This window comes from Suncus etruscus, chromosome 4 (genome assembly GCF_024139225.1).
Source record: "Suncus etruscus isolate mSunEtr1 chromosome 4, mSunEtr1.pri.cur, whole genome shotgun sequence".
Taxonomy (NCBI): Eukaryota; Metazoa; Chordata; class Mammalia; order Eulipotyphla; family Soricidae; genus Suncus; species Suncus etruscus.
The window spans coordinates 114686400-114706641 of NC_064851.1; the positions used below are offsets into that span (position 1 = coordinate 114686400).

At 40.3% G+C, this 20242-nt stretch overlaps 1 protein-coding gene and 1 long non-coding RNA gene across 2 annotated transcripts in view; one reads left to right on the top strand and one right to left on the bottom strand.

Annotated features, from left to right (window-relative positions):
* Positions 1-15103, bottom strand: part of LOC126005991 (uncharacterized) — a 44509-nt gene extending 29406 nt beyond the window's left edge. The window contains exon 1 of the long non-coding RNA XR_007494830.1: positions 15009-15103. This is a non-coding gene — a long non-coding RNA (uncharacterized LOC126005991). The remainder of the gene's footprint in view (positions 1-15008) is intronic.
* Positions 1021-6268, top strand: SCRG1 (stimulator of chondrogenesis 1). Its single transcript, XM_049771313.1, has 2 exons — positions 1021-1272; positions 6075-6268. Exons 1-2 carry the CDS (start codon positions 1031-1033, stop codon positions 6127-6129), a joined length of 297 nt encoding a protein of 98 aa, XP_049627270.1. The 5' UTR covers positions 1021-1030; the 3' UTR covers positions 6130-6268.
* Positions 15104-20242: the final 5139 nt, after the last annotated feature.

Below are 20242 nucleotides of genomic sequence, written 5' to 3' on the forward strand. Positions count from 1 at the left end.
TTTATTGCTGTAGTGCTGACTGGTTATTTAATTCGATATTTTTTCTGTATTGTTGTGCTACTTCAATTACCTTTTTCACGTCCTCTCTCAAACTGAGGTTGGAAGCCTCTTGAGGGACTCTGCCCATTTTCAGCGTATTTGACTTTTGACTTCTTTTTTTTTCCCTCTTATTTTGTACCCCAAACTATTGCTTTTCTTTCCTTCAAACAAAACCACATACCTCGATTTTTCTAGCTCTGCCTCTTAAATAGAGGGGGAAACAAGGGAGGGTTCCAGACCAAACAGATATGTGATCACTAATAGTAAGCCAGACAAAGAGGGGTCCACCTACTCTAGCAGCCTGGGGGGTGATGGTGGGATATATGGGTTGTAGAACAGGAACTGGAATGGGGGGGAGGACATAGTTGGTGATGGGTATTCCCCTGATTCAATGTTAATATGTACCTAAAATACTACTGTGAAAGACATGTAAGCCATTATGGAAAAAATTGTGTTTTTAATCAGAAACTTTCTTTGACTTACATGTATTATTATTATATCAACTATATTATATGTTATGTTATGTCACTACATTATGTTATGTTAGTTTACCTCATTATGTTAATCAATTTTGTCTCTTGAATAAATTCTTACAATAAAAAAAAACACATTCAGAGAAACTCATTTAACTAGAAGTTTAGAAAATATTGATTCCTATTCAATTCAATCTGATTCATAAGAATGCTTTAGCACTTTATATTGAGGGCTAGAGAGATAGCCTGGAGATGGGGTATTTGCCTTGCATGCAGAAGGACAGCGGTTCGAATCCCGGCATCCCATGTGGTCCCTGAGCCTGCCAAGAGCGATTTCTGAGCATAGAGCCAGGAGTAACCCCAGAGCGCTGCTGAGTGTGACCTAAAAACCAAAACCAAAACAAAACGAAACAAAAATGCTTTAGCACTTTGTATTCCAATGAACTCCATCTTTAAAAACAAAATAAAACACTGAACTAGTCTGATTTTTTTCTCCTCCTTCAGGACTAGAAATAAAGATGAAATTTCTCATGCTTACTGTTGCTACTGGCCTGATTTTGCTGGTAGGTCTCCAAGCCATGCCAACCAATCGCCTCTCTTGCTACAAAAAGATAATAAAAGATGGTGACTGTCATAACCTTCCAGAAGGAATAGCTCACCTAACAAAGATGGATGGAAGTATCCCGACTCACTTCTGGGCTGAAAACAGATGCGAAATGGTCTGCTATTGCAACTTCAGTGAATTGCTCTGCTGCCCAAAGTAAGAAAATGCATTCATAAAATTCACTGCTTTGAACTGGATGCATAACTGTTGTTCATAATGAGTTTGCTTAGATAATTTACCTCATTTAGTAAAATTTTCTACGAACTTCAACTTTATCTTGAATCATCAGCATGGTGCATGGAGCCAAATGTTTTCATTTCAGAAACAGGGTTTGACAGATTTTAATAAAACTAAATGAAATCCAGAAATTAATAATACTCCAATATGATAAACACTAACCTTCTTATCTAATTTTTACTACACACCAAAAAAGAAAAAGCTACTAGTAACAGGAGTCAACTTCAAGACTGTTATTTTAAACCAATTTGAAAACTAATAAAATCCTTTTGATGAAAGATCCCAGTGAACAGGACCAAGTAATTAACTGAGGAAAATATTTGATAATGGTCAATGGTAAATTTTCTGCTGATATATTAGTAAGCCAGAAATAAGCAGAACTTATTCATTGACTTACAAAGTAGAAATTATAATACAATATATATCAAATCTTATTCACTTTTGATTTTAAAATCATTTCATTTTTCTTATTAAAGAATTTACAAATGCGATAATTTTGGTTGTCTCATATAGATTATTTCTTTTAAACTCCTTTTTGCAATTGTAACCATACTTTCTCCTAAGAAAGCTACCCCAAAGATTAAGCAAACAAGACAAACATCAGAGAGAAATGCATGGCATCAGAGGGCTCACAGCCTCAAGGACTCAGAATCAATCCTGACTAACCTTCCAGTATAAAGAAAGGTTATTGTTTAGAATCAGTAAACACAGCAAGAAGGGCAAATGTTGACAGACAGTTGCTTATCTTTGCTAATCTAACCTAATTAGGCCTTTACATATCAAAGGGGCCTGGTACAGCTAATGCAAAAGTCTCTGGATTGTCTTCTTGGAGAGAGATGGCAGATACAAAAGTGAATCCAGGACACCCACCAATAGGGCATTCCCTAAAGGTGCTGCCATTCTGAAAGTTAGTAATTAAAGGTCCCTAAATCATCTTTTCAGTCCCTCTCCTCAGACTATCATCTGTGTAACTAAGCATATTTACTGCCTAAATCTCTGTAGAACCAACAGACTGGGATAACCATTTATTGAAGGATGTAACTTCCATATATATATGTGTGTGTGTGTGTATATATATATATATATATATATATATATATATATATACGCACACACACACACACATATATATATATATATATGGAGAGTTAAGATGAGCAGCACATCCCACATACCCAATTAAACAGTATCAAGACTAGAATACAATCTTCTGATTCAGGTCAAATTTTTTTTTTTTTTTGTGGTTTTTGGGTCACACCCGGCTGTGCTCAAGGGTTATTCCTGGCTCCAGGCTCAGAAATTGCTCCTGGCAGGCACGGGGGGACCATATGGGACAAGGGGATTTGAACCGATGACCTCCTGCATGAAAGGCAATTGCCTTACCTCCATGCTATCTCTCCGACCCCCAGATGTTTTTTCTACCAAGCAAGTTTGTTCTATTTTGTGTGTGTGTGTGTGTGTGTGTGTGTGTGTGTGTGTGTGTGTGTGGTTTTTGGGTCACACCTGGCAGTGCTCAGGGGTTATTCCTGGTTCCATGCTCAGAAATTGCTCCTGGCAGGCACGGGGGACCATATGGGACGCCAGGATTCGAACCGATGACCTCCTGCATGAAAGGCAAACACCTTACCTCTATGCTATCTCTCCGGCCTGCAAGTTTGTTCTTAAACTGTGTCTCCCAGAACAGTAGTGTCATGTCACCTGAGTTCTGGTTCTGAGGATTCATCTACGCTTGGGCCACAAACTGACCTTCCTGGATGAGGAACTTAGGAAATAAGGCATTGTATTCAGTTTTAATAAACCCTCCTGATTCTGATAAGGTTTAAGAATCACTGTACTAAAAGTATACTATAAAAAATTGTGAGTTTAAAAAAAAAATTGTGAGTTAAATAACTTACTAAAATGTCTCATTTTCGGGGCTGGAGAGATAGCATGGAGGTAAGGTGTTTGCTTTTCATGCAGAAGGTCATCGGTTCAAATCCCAGCATCCCATATGGTCCCCTGTGCCTGCCAGGAGCAATTTCTGAGCATGGAGCCAGGAATAACCCCTGAGCACTGCCGGGTGTGACCCAAAAACCACAAAAAAAAAAAAAAAAAAAAAATGTCTCATTTTCTCCAAGCTATACCAATGAAATGCCAATTAATATTCAACTACATGCTTTTTTAATTATAAGATGGAGATCAAGTTTACCAAATGAATTTACACTATACACTTTACATTATATTTTAATATATAATATTGTGGCTATCTGTGCTATAGCCAAAAATAGAGAAAGTTAAGCGCATGTAAGAACAGAAGTGGGGATATGCAAAATTAATTTCTATCAGATTTTGAAATACCTTTTCTCCCCCAGTAGCAACAGATTCAACTTGCTAAGTACATTCATTTTTTCCTTACAGTAAACACAATTTTTAATTTGCCATCCTACTTCTTGCATTGAAATCTAATTGACATGCAACACTGTTTATACTTAAGATTTACTGCATAATTTGGCCAATATATGCTGTGAAATTATTGCCATAATAAGTTTAGCTAACAACCATTAACTCATATAGTTACCTCAAAAAATGTATTTTTCTGGAGATGAGAATTTCTAAGATCTACTTATTATCTTAGTAACTTTATTAGTGACTTTTTAAAAAAACTTTATTGAGTGAGTGAGTGAGTGAGTGAGTGAGTGAGTGAGTGAGTGATTGGATGTTGGGCCACACCAGTGGTGCTGGGGTGACTCCTGGCTCTGCACTCAGAAATAGCCCCTGGCAGGCTGGGAGAACATATGGGATGTCGGGAATCTAATGGGGCCCCTCCTGGGTCAACCAAAAGGCAAACACCCTACAGCCGTGATATCTCTCCAGCTTCTCTTAGTAACTTTTAAACATACCATAGGGCTATATTTACTCTAGCTATTATCTGTACATTACATAATGCTAAGTATGTTACTAGTAGCCCTAACCATGACACAACCTTACACATATATTCATCAACTGTATAACATTATATGAAGGGGCACAACTGGAAATGCTCAGGGGTTACTCTTGGTTTTGCACTCAGGAATTACTCCAGGTAGTGCTAAGAAGACCAAGATAGGATGCCAGGGATCAAACCCTGGGTCTGCTGCATGCAAGGCAAGTGCCCAGTACAGTGATAACTGTACTATCGATCCAGCCCACAATTTTACATTACTGCTTGGATAGTATACTTACCTTATATGCACTTTTTTAATATATATTTTATTTAAACACCTTGATTGCATACATGATTGTGTTTGGGTTTCAGTCATGTAAAGAACACCACCCATCACCAGTGCAACATTCCCATCACCAATGTCCCAAATTTATATGCACTTTCTATCAAGAATAGAGTAGCTTCCTATTTCTCCCATCCCTAGATCTAGAAATGCACTTATTGTCCTTAAATAAATTATGTTTTAATTCTCCCTTCCTTCCATCTCTGTTTGCCGCTGCTATTGCTGCTGTGATGATCTGACATTCCTCATCTACCAGGCCACAGTGCTCACCCAGCTGTGATGCTGGTGTTGACAGGCTGTACTGCTCACACACCTGCTCAAGGGCTTCACAAAGCTTTGCACTCCTTTAGCTGCTGTTTACACACGTGCTCTTCAGGGATCACACTCTTTGCTGAGGCACACAAGTTATAGTTGTGGTATTTACGTACATGCTCGTTAACACCCTTCTGGTCACGATACTGGCACATCCTAGCTGCTATGATATTGTCAAAGGGCGTAAACCTGCTTTGTGGGTCTCACCCACAAATCACACACTGCAGAAGTTTAAAGGACAGAGGCACCAGTATTGTACTCAAAGTATGTGAGTCACCCAGGATTTAAGCTGATGACTGTATGTTTGCAAAGCTGATGCTCTAAGTTCTTGCTATGCCCCTAGGCTCTCCAATAATTTGGGAAGAGGAGTTTCTGGGACACACTCAGTGGCTCAGTCTTTGTGGCCAGACCTGATGGTGCTCAGCGCCCACCCCACCCCCCCAGCACTGGGGACTTAGCTTTGCATGTGTTCTGCTCATTGGACTGTCTCTCCAGTCCTCTAATGTCTAAATTTCTGTTTCTAATCTGTGGATGATAGTTTTATGGCTCATCTCCATCTGTAAGAGACAAAATATAAGGGTCTGGGGGCCAGAGAGATAGCATGGAGGTAAGGCGTTTGCCTTGCATGCAGAAGTTCGGTGGTTCGAATCCCAGCATCCCATATGGTCCCCTGAGCCTGCCAGGAGCGATTTCTGAGCATAGTGCCAGGAGTAACACCTGAGTACTCCTGGGTGTGACCCCCCCCAAAAAAAGGGTCTGAAATAATATCATTTTGATCTTTATGTAGATGACAGCATAACATCTCTGTTCAATAATTGGAACAGAATATAATTGAATACATTCTTGATCTTTGTTGGTCCTTATTTTATAATCAGGTTTTATTATATTCATTTCTGAAATCTTGGAAATAACATGATCTATTTTAACCCAGAAAGGACTAATACATATCTTATGTAAATTTGTTTGTTTTTTGGGTCACACCTGGCAGTGCTCAGGGGTTACTCCTGGCCCTACACTCAGAAATCGCTCCTGGCAGGCTTGGGGACCATATGAGATGCCGGGATTCAAACTACCATCCTGCATACGAGGCAAATGCCCTACCTCCGTGCTATCTCTCCAGCCCCATCTGATGTGAATTTAACTAATGTTCTTCCTTTCTTTCAGAGATGTCTTCATTGGACCAAAGATATCTTTTGTGATTCCTTGCAGTCATCACTGAGAATCTTCACTAATTCCAGAGAACACTATTCCTAATTTCTCCAAAATTATACAAATCATTATAAACTGTAACTGTATTCTAGTTTCCAATTGATACAATAAAGCACAGATGCCATCAATTTTTGCCTAAGACAAGTAAACTTATCTCAAATAAGTGGTGATAAAAGTTAATTTCATTTACCTTTTATATGTGGATATTATTAGTACTGCTTAAAATTTTGGCTAGAAAATTTTCACCAACGAATATTATTCCTTGTCTCAGTAAAAAAAATTCTGTTCCCCAAATTCATCACTCAAACATTGAAAACATCAGTTCCTGGTTGACAGTTATCTATAATATATACTTAAAGAAAAAACTAGGAATAAATTGATGTTCTTGGAAGGAAAGTTTTTAAACAAAAAGTGAGCCAATATTTAACTAGAAATACCTAGCATTAAGAATGGTTTCATTTTACTCTTAAAAACGACAAATTTTTCTAAGAAAGTATCTCAATTTTCAAATGCTAACTCAAGATTAAGACAGCTGTGGCTGGGCTGGAGAGATAGCCTGGAGGTAAGGCATCTGCCTTCCAAGCAGAAGGACTGGTGGTTCAAATCCCGGCATCCCATATGGTTCCCTGTGCCTGCCGGGGCGATTTCTGAGCATAGAGCCAGGAGTAACCCCTGAGCTCTGCCAAGTGTGACCCAAAAACCAAAAAAAAAAAAAAAATGTTTTGGGGTCGGAGAGATAGCACAGCGGTGTGTGTCCCATATGGTCCCTGGTGCCTGCCAGGAGCTATTTCTGAGCAGATAGCCAGGAGTAACTCCTGAGCGCCACTGGGTGTGGCCCAAAACCAAAACAAACCAAAACAAACAAACAAAAAAAGATAGCTGGGGCCTGAGCAGTGGCACAAGTACTAGGACATTTGCCTTGCACACTGCTAACTTAGGAGGAACAATGGTTCAATTCCCTGGCGTCCCATATGGTCCCCCAAGCCAGGAGTGATTTCTGATCGCAAAGCCAGGAGTAATCCTGAGCGTTACTGGGTGTGCCCTCCCCCCAAAAAAAAGGATCAAGATTTTTTTTTTTATAAAAAGTAAGTTCTTCTCACTTTTTTTTTTTATTTAAACACCTTGATTACATACATGATAGTGTTTGGGTTTCAGTCATGTAAAGAACACCACCCATCACCAGTGCAACATTCCCATCACCAGGATTAAGATATTTAAAAATAGGGCCCGGAGAGATAGCACAGCGGTGTTTGCCTTACAAGCAGTTGATCCAGGACCAAAGGTGGTTGGTTCGAATCCTGGTGTCCCATATGGTCCCCCGTGTCTGCCAGGAGCTATTTCTGAGCAGACAGCCAGGAGTAACCCCTGAGCACCGCTGGGTGTGGCCCAAAAACAAAACAAAAAAAAGATACTTAAAAATAAATTGTACCAGAGATGTAATATAAGGGTTCAGATACTTGACTGGCATGTAGCTGGCATCTAGTTTGATCCTGGCATCAAATATAATCCCCTAAATACCACCAGAAGTGACCCCTGGGCATAGCATCAAGAGTAAGCCCTAAGCACTGGTAGGTACGGCTCCCTAAAAAAGCCAGAGATAGTAGGGAAGGTAAAGCTTCTCAAAAAAGCTAGAAAGATTTTGCTTGTGGCTGACCTGGGTTTGATCCACAGCACCCCAAACTCACCAGGTATTAACAAAAGGTCAAAAATTAACAAAAAAAATTATCAAAAATCAAGACAGAATTTAAAGTGCTTTAATTCCAAAGTCTGTAAGCTATTCACAGTTTATTTCTTGTATTTTCTTCCTTTCCTTCCTTCCTTCCTTCTTTCATTCCTTCCTACCTTCCTACTTTCCTTCCTTCCTTCTTTCCCTTCCTTCCTTCCTCTCTCTCTCCCTCCTTTCCTTCCTTCCTTCCATCCCTCCAACATCCTGAACTGACAATACTGTTGATAGGGTTCCCTGCATACAACATTCAAACACCACTTCCTCTCCCAGAGTCTCCCCTTTCGCCACCACTGTCCAGGGAGCCTCTCCCCGTTTCCACCCTAACCCAGTCGGCAGACTCTCTAAATCGGTTCTCAGATCCTGTCTAAAGACATGAGACATTAGAATCTGCCTAAAACATTGCTGATGTATATATCCATTTTTCTTGAGAACAACAGAACACAATAAAAGAAACATGTATGAGACAAGAACTCAAAAGCCCATGAAAATAAACCAAACTGATGTCTCTGAGGCCTTCCTCTAGAGCCTTTGGACTCTTCCCTAGAGCCTGACAGAAGTCATTTCAGGAAAGTCATCCTGAAAGCAGGTTAAATGTATGGCTAAAGGCCAGGATTTGAGGGTTAGGATTAGGATTTGGGGATGTAGTGACAAATAAAACGGATGTGAACTCTAGTTAGAAGCCTTGTTTTCAATCTAAAGGGTAATCGCGACATGCAAGGTCATGTTTAGAAAGATAAGGTCTGACAGAGGGGACATGTAGGCCACAACACTATATATTGTGGAGAAGGTTGAAAAACATTATACTAAGTAATAAATCAAGGAGATTAGATTGTGGGAATAAAAATGGTATTGTTTCATTGCCATACATTCTTGGAGGATTATACAATTTGTTTCTGAGATCACATTAAAAAGGATCATTAGGGGCCAGAGCAATAGCACAGTGGTAAGGCGTTTGCCTTGCATGCAGCCAACCGGGAACGATCCAGGTCCAATCCCTGGCATCCCATATGGTCGCCCGAGCCTGTCAACAGTGATTTCTGAGTACAGAGCCAAGAGTAACTCCTGAGTGCCATTAAGCGTAGCCCTAAAACCAAAAATAAATAAATAAATAAATAATAAATAAAATTAAAAAGTGTCATTAAATGAAATGATTCAGGGGTAGATACAAGTCTGTTTCTTTTAAAAATTAGAATGTTTTCAATAAGCTTCATAAAGAGGGATGGAAAGATAGTACAGCAGAAAGGGAGTTTGCCTTGCCGGGCTCCATCCTTAGCACCCCATCATGGGTGTGGCCCCAAAACTAAAAACAAGTTTAAAAAAGCCCCAAAATACATGAGTATTGAAAATCTTTAAAAAAAATCTTTGGGGGCCGGTGAGGTGGCGCTAGAGGTAAGGTGTCTGCCTTGCAAGCTCTAGCCAAGGAAGGATCATGGTTCGATTCCCCGGCATCCCATATGGTCCCCCCAAGCCAGGGGCAATTTCTGAGCATTGAGCTAGGAGTAACCCTGAGCATCAAACGGGTGTGCCCCCCCTCCAAAAAAAATGTCTTATTTGGGGCCGGAGAGATAGCATGGAGGTAAGGCATTTGTCTTTCATGCAGAAGGATGGTGGTTCGAATCTTGGCATCCCATATGGTCCCCTGAGCCTGCCAGGAGCGATTTCTGAGCATAGAGCCAGGAGTAACCCCTGAGCGGTGCCAGGTGTGACCTAAAAAACAAAAACAAACAAAAAATGTCTTATTTGCTTTATCATATAATATGTGCTTTAATAGGGCTTCCCCCTTCATTGAATTGACTACATGAAATAATAGAACAGTGCATAGGATAGAAAAATAAAGAAATCTATCAGTCAACCTATGTCATAGCTTTACTTGGCATAAATGATATGTGAGGGAAAACAAAATTTTTTATTTAATATGGAGTATCTCTGTGACACATCATCACAAGGGCAGATATCAGGCAATCTTAAGGTTTTTTAGGAAGGCTTCACCTACTGCTGCAACCAAAACCTCCTAAGAAAAACTGCATGGGAAAAGACAGGAAATTTTCATTCTGTAAGATTCTAGAGATAACTACGATGTTTCTTCATCATAATCTTATTTCTAAAAATAACTTTGTAGTGTGAATTTCAAGTCTATTCATCTTTTGTGTTTGCTTGTTGGTTCAGTTTTGGGTCATACCCAGCTAAGTGCCCTGGGTACCACATGGTGACAGGAATAAATCAGGGGATCTCACATGCAAAATATGCCCTCCAGTCCTGTGAGCCATCTCCCTGATCCCTCAGTCACTCTCTTTTAGGAATGAATGCACTATATGCCTGGTGTGTTAGAGGTCCAAAATTCAATACCCAGTACCCCAAAAGCCCTAACTTCTGGAACCTCCCCACACATGAATTTACCTTAATCACCCCCAGCATTGGTGGGCCTGAACAGCAACCCATCACTTCACTGAGCCTAGTTATAGACATTTAGGCCCAGACCCTGAGGCTGGTAATCACCAGAATTGGCCCTGAGAGCCCCAATTTCCACTTCCCAGAAGAGTAGAGACAAGTGTGTTCGTGAAATAACTATTCAATAAAAATTATTTTGTTAATGTAACAAGCTCTTTTTCACTGTTATATATATATAAATATAAAATACATATAAATATAAAAATGTGAATGTTCAGGCCAGAGAGATAGCATGGAGGTAAGGCGTTTGCCTTTCATGCAGAAGGACAATGGTTTGAATCCCGGCATCCTGTATGGTCCCCCGAGCCTGCCAGGAGCAATTTCTGAGCAGAGAGCCAGGAGTAAACTCCAAGTGCTGCTGGGTGTGACCCAAAAACAAACAAACAAAAAAAAATGTGAGTGTCCACAGAACTTATCTCAGGCAACTTTCTTTTTGACTGGATCATTATATTTATTTACTAACTTACTTACTTACTTATTTTTATTTGAATTTGGAGCCAAACCCAACAAATCTTACTCCTGGATCTGCATGCAGAAATTACTCCCTGGTGGTGATCGGGGATCAAATCCATATCTCTGGCATGCAAAGCAAACACCCTATCTGCTATACTATAATGTTTTGGTCCCTCAATAAGTTTTAAAAAGCATCCATTTTAAATGAAAAGAGCAGATTTTTATATAATTAATTGCAAGAAAACTAAGCTATTATTGGAAAAGTAAACACAATGTTTTTCTATTTTTACTATTTTTGTACTGCTGGTTTGTACATCTTGCAATGGAATGAGCAGACATTGTCCTGAATCCTGTTCTACAGGGCAAAACAAAGAGGCTTAGAGAGATGAAGTAGAATGTCTAAAATTACATTATCAGAACATTTAAGTCAGGTATTGAATATGACCAATATGCTAACACCCAGAGTTTACCAAGCTTTTGGTGGTCAACCTCTTTAAAAAGGAAAAAGAAATCAGTAACGTCCTGAAAAGATACTTCTTCAATGAAGCAAAGAAACAGGAAGGGCTTCTCAACTAGACCATGGCTTCTCTTGATGTGTCTAGTGCCTCCTGCCGGCTAGGGGAAAGTACTATTTTGGGAAATTTTGAGAAGAGTCAACCAGTACATCATCATTTAATAGCATTGTCTAATCTGTTTCCTTTTGGGAAAGTCAACTTTTCTTGTATGAGTGTACATGTTATGTCTCAAGACTGTGCATTTCAGATGGCTCACATGTTGAGTGCTCACTGAATACTAATTTCTGTATTTTCTCTTTTTTGGGGGGGGGGCGGGTTTGGTTTTTGGGTCACACCCAGCAGCACTCAGAGGTTACTCCTGGCTCTATGCTCAGAAATTGCTCCTGACAGGCTCGGGGGACCATATGGGATGCCAGGATTCGAACCACCATCCTTCTGCATGCAAGGCAAACACCTTACCTCCATGCTATCTGTCTGGCCCCTAATTTCTGTATTTTCATTTTTGGCTTTCTCTATTTTTGACTATAAATTCCATCATGTTAGCCATAAAATTGACAAAAATACTTACTAATAATTATTTACTATTAGTGAAATTTCTTTCATACTAATCACAATTCACAGGGACCTACTGAATAATTTCCTTTGCTAGAGTAGATCTAGAGATACTAATATAAAGAATTGGAAGTAATAAGGGAAACCAAACCAATAACTAACAGCTACTTAAAGAACAAAAAGCAAAATAATAATATTCACAGAGCCCTTGGCAATTACACCTTATAGTTTTCAGATATCTAGGTTCTTTCCATAATGAATCAATTTTGGCAAATATCATGACAGTTACTGTTGGAATGTAAATAATACTATTTATTACTAAGCACACAGGTTTTAAAAATGATTTTCTTCATATGTAAATTTATATGTGTATAAATAACTTGCACAACTTAAGCTTTTCTCATATTTATTTGAAGAATCGTTGATACTAAAATTTATAGCAAATAATCCTGTATTAGCTTCCTTAGTTCTATAGCAAGGGTGGCGAACACGCAGCTCTCGAGCCGCATGCGATTCCTGGCCAAAATGAATGCGGCTCTTTGCCTCTTATCATGATTTTGTATACTGTGGCTCTTTGCCAAGTTTGGATTTTGTTCTGCTGTTTCTGAGGAGGGACCTCTGAGGAGAGATCTCCGAGCGCGTCCTCCTGCCCCCAGGCTGCATCCTCCCGTCTCCCATCCCTCGGAAACAACTGAACGGGCCAGCCAGCGGGGAACCCATGTGTCACATGTTGGGTCACATCTGGCCATTAGTTCTTAGTGTGGAGGATGCAGCACACCCTCACCGTCACTGCAGGATTTTTACCCTCACTCAAAATGGCAAAATGCAATATGTGTTTCATATATTATTGTTAAAATTATATGCTTTTTGTGTGAGTGTTTGTCTGTTTTGGCATGTCACTGAATGGTGTGGCTCTCTGACTCAGTTTTTTTTTTTTTTTTTGGTTTTTGGGCCACACCCGGTGACGCTCAGGAGTTACTCCTGGCTATGTGCTCAGAAGTCGCTCCTGGCTTAGGGGACCATATGGGACGCCGGGGGATCGAACCGCAGTCCGTCCAAGGCTAGTGCAGGTAAGGCAGGCACCTTACCTCTAGCGCCACCGCCCGGCCCCTCTGACTCTCAGTTTAAAATTTTGGCTCTTTGTGTCGAACTTGTTCGCCACCCCTGTTCTATAGGATATCATCACAATATAGTGATATATTATGTACCGTTATACCCCCATATATTCTAATAACTTTAAAGATAAAAACCTGTCACATGGCTGGAGCGATAGCGCAGCCAATAGGACATTTGCCTTGCACACGGCCAACCCAGGTTCGATCTCTGGCATCCCATATGATCCTCTAAGCCTGCCAGGAGTAATTTCTGAGCACAGAGCCATGAGTAACCCCTGAGTGCCACCTATAAACAAGAAATAGCAACAAAAAACTATCATAAATTTGCAACAAAAAGAATATATGTATCTTGATCGAAATTTCCATGTAATTCTTCAAGGAGTAGAAGAAATGTTTGAAAATACGTATGGAAACATAAGACTCCTTAAATAGCCAAAATAATCCTAAGTAACTATAATCCATTACACACAGGGATTAACCTAAATAAATACTAAAACATCCACATTCACAAATTAGAATATTAAGTACAATACTGAGAAAAAAACAGCAATAACAACAAAACAAGAGGGCTCAAGTTTTACTTTTATTATTATTATTTGTTCTTACTTTTCCATTTTCTCTTGGTAGTGCTGGGCCTCAACATATGTAAGACAAGTGCTTTTCCACCGACCCACAAAACTAGCGCTGGTACTGTTTTCTATTTTCTCTAAAAGAGTAATGTTAGGCATTCTACAGTTTTTGAAGGGTCACACCAAGCGGCAGTCAGGGGTTACTCCTGGCTCTGTGCTCAGAAATCACTCCTAGCAGGCACGGGGGACTATATAGGATGCTGAGATTTGAACCACTATCTGTCCTGAATCGGCTATGGGCAAGGCAAAAGCTCTACTGCTGTGCTATCTATCTCTCTGGTCCCTAGCTTTCTACATTTAATTTATACACTTATTGTACCACCAGGGACTAAGCACAGGACCTCACTCATGCAAAGCATGAGTTTAAACATGGAACTACATTCCCAGTCCACACCTGGCTTTAGAATTTACAAATCTACAGAGGAGCAAACTTGTATCAAGACTAGAAATATAAGACAATAAAATACAAGGGAAAAGAAAGAAATAAACCCAAATGTTTTTGAAAATTGACTTTTGACAAGGGAACTTTATCTTACTCTATAAGAAATATTTACTCACAGTGGGTCGATAACCTAAATTTAAGAACTGAAATTACAAAATCCCTAGAAGAATGCAAGGATATTAATCTTGAGAAATATGTTTGTGGTGGATTCTTAAATTTTCAGATCCAAGTGTGTGCAACAAAAGAACATAATAAATTGGACATTAAAAATTAAAATTTTTCCTGCCTCAAAGAACACTGTCAAGAATATTAAAAGGCTGGCAGGAGAAGTGATTCCAAGGGCAGGAGGGTAAGCTTTGCCTGCAGGAACTCTGGACTCAATCTTCAGTACTGCTTTCAAGATCCCAACATATGATTCCCAAAACCAAAAATGCTTAAAAAAGAGAAAGGAGACAGAACGATAACAGAGTGGGTAGAGATTTGTCTTGCATGCTGCTAATTCAGGTTCAATCCCCTCCATCGCATGTGTCTGAGTCTGTCAGGAGTGATTTCTTAGCAGAGAGCCAGGAGTATCTTCTGAGCATAGCCGGGTGTGACCCAAAAAACAAACAACAGGGGCTGGAGAGATAGCATGGAGGTAAGGCGTTTGCCTTTCATGCAAGAGGTCATCAGTTCGAATCCCAGCGTCCCATATGGTCCCCCGTGCCTGCCAGGAGCAATTTCTGAGCATGGAGCCAGGAGTAACCCCTGAGCACTGCCGGGAGTGACCCAAAAACCACAAAAAAAAAAAAAAAAAAAAAAAACAAACAACAACAAAAAGGGGAAAGAATACTAAAAGGCAATTTACAACAAACAACAACCAAAAAAAAAAAAAAAAGGAGAAAGAATACTAAAAGACAATTTACAGAACTGGAGAAAAATCCTTTAATATTTGCAAATCACATATCAAACAGGGATTTATTATCCAAAATAAAGAACAATTGCGGGGGCTGAAGCCATAGTTACTTACCTCACCTATGGTTGAATAGGGCTTGATCCCTGGCATCACATATGGTTCTCTCAGTTCCTTAGGAGTGATTTCTTAGTGCAGAGCTAGGAGTAACCCTGCCCCTACCTCAGAGTGTGGCCCCAAAACAAACAAACAAAACAAAAGAACAATTACAACTCAAGGAATTAAAAAAAAAAAAAAATTCAGCAAAAGGTTGGAGAGATAACACAACTGCTCTGTACACAGGAGACCGGAGTTCAGTCTACAATACTGCATGCTCCTGAGTAATTCGAGGAAAGACCTCAATGCACTGAGCCCAGGGTAGTCCCCAAACACCAATGTGTGGGAACCAAGAAGAAAATAAAAATAAACCTGAATAGATATTCCACCCCAAAAGATATGCAAGTGGCCAAGAAGCCTATGAAAATATACTTAAATATCATTGGTCATTTAAGGAAATGCAACCCAAAAACCATAATGAAATACCACTTCACAACCAGTAAGAGGGCTTTAGTTAAAAAAATAAAAACAGGGCCCGAAGAGATAGCACAGCAGCGTTTGCCTTGCAAGCAGCCGATCCAGGACCAAAGGTGGTTGGTTTGAATCCCGGTGTCCCATATGGTCCCCCATGCCTGCCAGGAGCTATTTCTGAGCAGACAGCAAGGAGTAACCCCTGAGCACTGCTGGGTGTGGCCCAAAAACAAAAACAAAAACAAAATAAAAAATAAAAACAAAAAAATTGGCTATTGAAAATATAATGCAAATGATGTCAAATAAATAGTATTAAAAGAAACGGTATAGAAAGATGCAAAATGGTATAAGCAACTATTACAAAGTTTGGAAGTACATTATAAAATTAAATATAGAGGAACCTGAGAGTTAGTACAGTAGGTAGGGAACTTTCGGTTCATGGGACTGACCTGGGTTTGATAGGAATTGGCCCACAAAACAAGAGGAAGGAAGGAAGGAAGGAAGGAAGGAAGGAAGGAAGGAAGGAAGGAAGGAAGGAAGGAAGGAAGGAAGGAAGGAAGGAAGGGAGGGAGGGAGGGAGGGAGGGAGGGAGGGAGGGAGGGAGGGAAGGAGGGAGGGAGGGAGGGAAGGAGGGAAGGAAAGGAAGAAGAAAGAAGAGAAAGAAAGAAAGAAAGAAAGAAAGAAAGAAAGAAAGAAAGAAAGAAAGAAAGAAAGAAAGAAAGAAAGAAAGAAAGAAAGAAAGAAAGAAAGAAAGAAAGAAGGCAAAGAAAAGAAGAAGGGAAGGAAGGCAAAGAAGAAAGGAAAGATGAAAAGTAAAATAAAAGGAATAATGAAAAGAAGGAAAGGGAAAGGAGGAAGAAAAAAATCAAATATAGAATTATAGTGTGACATCGATTGCATTGCTAAGTAAACACCCAAGAGAAATTAAAACGTGCCCATCAGGTTCCCGGGCAATATAGTAAAGATTCTCAACAGAGTAACACAGTGGTAGGTATCTACCTTTCATGCTTGAGGCCCAAGTTCCATCCACAAAATTACGGTGAGTTATGTGCAAACCCTAACTAACATACAGCTATGGACAGACACTACAACCAAGTCTCTTAGACATCCAATGGAGGCAGTATGAGGCTGGGGCCCCTGTTCAGACTGAAATGTAAAAATTACTGGTCCGAGCAATAGTTCAGAGGTTTGGGTGTCTGTCTTGTACACAGCAGACCCTGTTTGATTCACAGCAATCCATTTGGTCCCTTAAAGAGTGATCCCTGAATGCAGAGGAGGAGACCCTGAATACAGCTGGGTGTGAGCCCAAAACAAAACACAAAGCAAAAAAAAATGTTTATGTAAATGTTTATAATAGTATTATTCATTATAGCCAAATGTGGAAATGCCTATGGATGGATGAATAGTGGAAACAGAAACATGGGCTATAGAAAGACATATCTATGCATACATTTATGGACTATTAAACAGTCACAAAAGGAATGGCATAGGGGCCAGGAGAGATAGCACAGCGGCGTTTGCCTTGCAAGCAGCCGATCCAGGACCAAAGGTGATTGGTTCGAATCCCGGTGTCCCATATGGTCCCCCGTGCCTGCCGGGAGCTATTTCTGAGCAGACAGCCAGGAATAACCCCTGAGCATCGCCGGGTGTGGCCCAAAAACCAAAAAAAAAAAAAAAAAAAAAAGGAATGGCATAGGTACATTTGGATGGACCTGGAAAATATGATATGAAAGAGAAAAACCTGACTTAACGGATATGCAGGTCACTGTCTCAAACCCTCAATTCAGCAAGACTATTTGCACTATTTTCTACTACCAGAAGATGCTGTTATCACAATGTTATATTTTTGTAATTTGTACAATTTTCAAACTTTTTATCATCATCTTTGAAATGATCTGTGGTCAGAGAACTTGGGTGTTGCTATTGTAATTGTTTTTGGAAGCACCATAAACCATATAAGTGGAAGTGAAATTAATTAGTACAATTGGTACTAATTGGTACTCTCCTCCTCAGAGGCACAACAAAATTGATATTAGACCCATCAATGACTTAAAGTATGAAGTACGGGGCTGGAGGATGGTAGAGTGGGTAGGGCACTATCCTTGCACACAGATTGAGTTTCATCTCTAGTATCCCATATGGTCCCTCCCACACTGCCAGGTGTGATTCCTGAGTGCAGAGCCAGGAGAAACCCCTAGCATTGCCAGGCAGTGCCCAAACAAACAAAACAAAAAAGTGTGAAGTATAGGCAGGAGTGGTAGCACAGCAGTGGGGCATTTGTCTTGCATGCAGATGACCCAGGACAGATCTGAGCTTGATCCTCGGAATCCCATATCCCGGCATCCCTGAGCCTGCCAGGAGTAATTTCTGAGCACAGAGCCAGGAGTAACCCCTAAGCATCGCCGGGTATTACCCAAAAACAAACCAAAAAAAGAAGTTGCATGTTTTTCTTTAAATCAAAAGCTAGAACAATGATTAAGCTAGCAAGAAAAGTATAACAGAAGCTGAAGCAGGCCAAAAGTTGGACCTGTTACCAAAATGTTAGCCAAGATGTAAATGGAAAAGTCATTATAGTAAAAATAGCTTTACTACGTATCATAGAAAATATAGATGGAAATTTAAAATATTACTTTAAGAAAGTAAAATAAGAAAGTGAAATAGCCTTAATGTTGGTAGGAAAGAAATGTTAGCAGTTTGGATAGAAAAATAAAACCAGCTACAACACTCCCTTAAACTAAAGCCTAACCCAGAACAAAACCATAACTCCTTCAATTCCAAGGCCAAGAGAGATGTAAAAGAAAAGACTGCAGTTGCTGGTCCATGAGGAAAGAAACCATCTGAAACACAGGAACCAAGGTGAAGTAGCAAGTGCAGATTTGAAAACTGCAGCACCTAATCTAGAAGAGCTAAAACAGTTGATGAAGGCAGTGGCACTCGAACAACCTATTATCAGAACAAAAGGCATTCAGGACCCTTTATCTAGTGAAATGAATGGCAGCCTTCAAAGCTCCCAAGGACAGATGAACTCTTCTTATGGGCTAATGCAGCTGGAGACTTTCAGACTTTTAGTTGAAATTCATGCTCATTAACTATTTTGCAAATCCTTGGGCTTCATGAGTATAATGCGGAATCTACCCAGCCTGTGCTATTTCAATGAGTCAAAGCACATTTGTATACAACACTGAATTTTTTTTTTTTTGGTTTTTCGGTCACACCCAGTGACGCTCAGGGGTTACACCTGGCTATTTGGTCAGACATGGCTCCTGGCTTGGGGGACCATATGGGACACCAGGGATCAAACTCAGGTCCGTTCTGGGTCAGTTGTGCGCAAGGCAAATGCCCTACTGCTGTGTTGTGGCTCCAGCCTCAAGGATTATTTCAAGCCCATGATTAAAACCTACTTCAGAAAGATTCCTTCCAAAATACTTCTGCTCACGGACAATAGATCTAATCAGTTAAGAACCAGGATGGAGACAAGCAAGATGAGTGTTGTTCTCATGCTTGCTAAGCAACTATCCATCCTGCATCCATGCCTCAAGGATATTGACTTCCAAGTCTTAACACTAATGCAGTGCATTGTTGAATAAATACTTTGCATAAGGACATAGCTGCTATCACATTCTTCTGAGTTTGGGCAAAGTGAGTTGAAGACCTTAAAAGGAATTCATTACTCCAGATGCCACCAAGAATATTTGTGATTCACAGAAGGAGGGAAAATAATATATTAACATTCACAGGTTTTGGGGCCGGCGAAGTGGCGCTAGCGGTAAGGTGTCTGCCTTGCAAGCACTAGCCAAGGAAGGACCTCAGTTCAATCCCCCAGCGTCCCACATGGTCCACCCAAGCCAGGGGCAATTTCTGAGCGCTTAGCCAGGAGTAACCCCTAAGCATCAAACAGGTGTGGCCCAAAAAATCAAAAAAAAAAAAAAAAAAAAAAAAAAAGGAAGTTGATTTCAACCCTCATGGATAACTGTGAGAGATTTATGGCTACAGTGGAGAAATCAATTATAGATATAGTAGAAATAAAGAGAGAACTGGAATTAGAAAACAAAGCCTCAGGGTTAGAGCAATAGCATAGTAAGTAGGGCATTCTATGTGGTCCTCTGAGCACATAAGTGCTACAAGTGATTCCTGTCCAGAGTCGGGAATAAGCCCTAAATTACCCCTCATCCCACCCCAGATGTCACAATGAAGCATGAGATCCAAATGTCAACCCGTTAATGGCTTCATCTGTTTCTAGTCTAAAATTGGTTGTTACAAAGCCAGAAGGTGGGTCAGAGGCTTAAGTTTGCCTTACAAGTAGGATCCTGCTGCTCCAAATTGCCCTAACCAATTGTGTATGTACACTGCCAGAGCATTTGCAACTAGTCCTGTTCCACCTAGCACAACAAAAAGTGAGCAATGCAGCTACAAGAAGTGCCACACTGAGGTCAAGGGTGGGACAAATCCATGGGGCCAGAGAGATAGCACAGTGGTGTTTGCCTTGCAAGCAGCAGATTCAGGACCAAAGGTGGTTGGTTCGAATCCCGGTGTCCCATATGGTCCCCCGTGCCTGCCAGGAGCTATTTCTGAGCAGATAGCCAGTAGTAGCCCCTGAGCGCCACCGGGTGTGGCCCAAAAACCAAAAAAAAAAAAAGAGTGGAACAAATTCTGTGAGAGCACTGAAACTAAACCCCATGAGCACTGTCAGACACGTGAGAATGATAACTCAAGGTCTGAAGTTGAGTTTGTGTGAAAGAAACACAGCTGTGTGTGTGTGTGTGTGTGTGTGTGTGTGAGAGAGA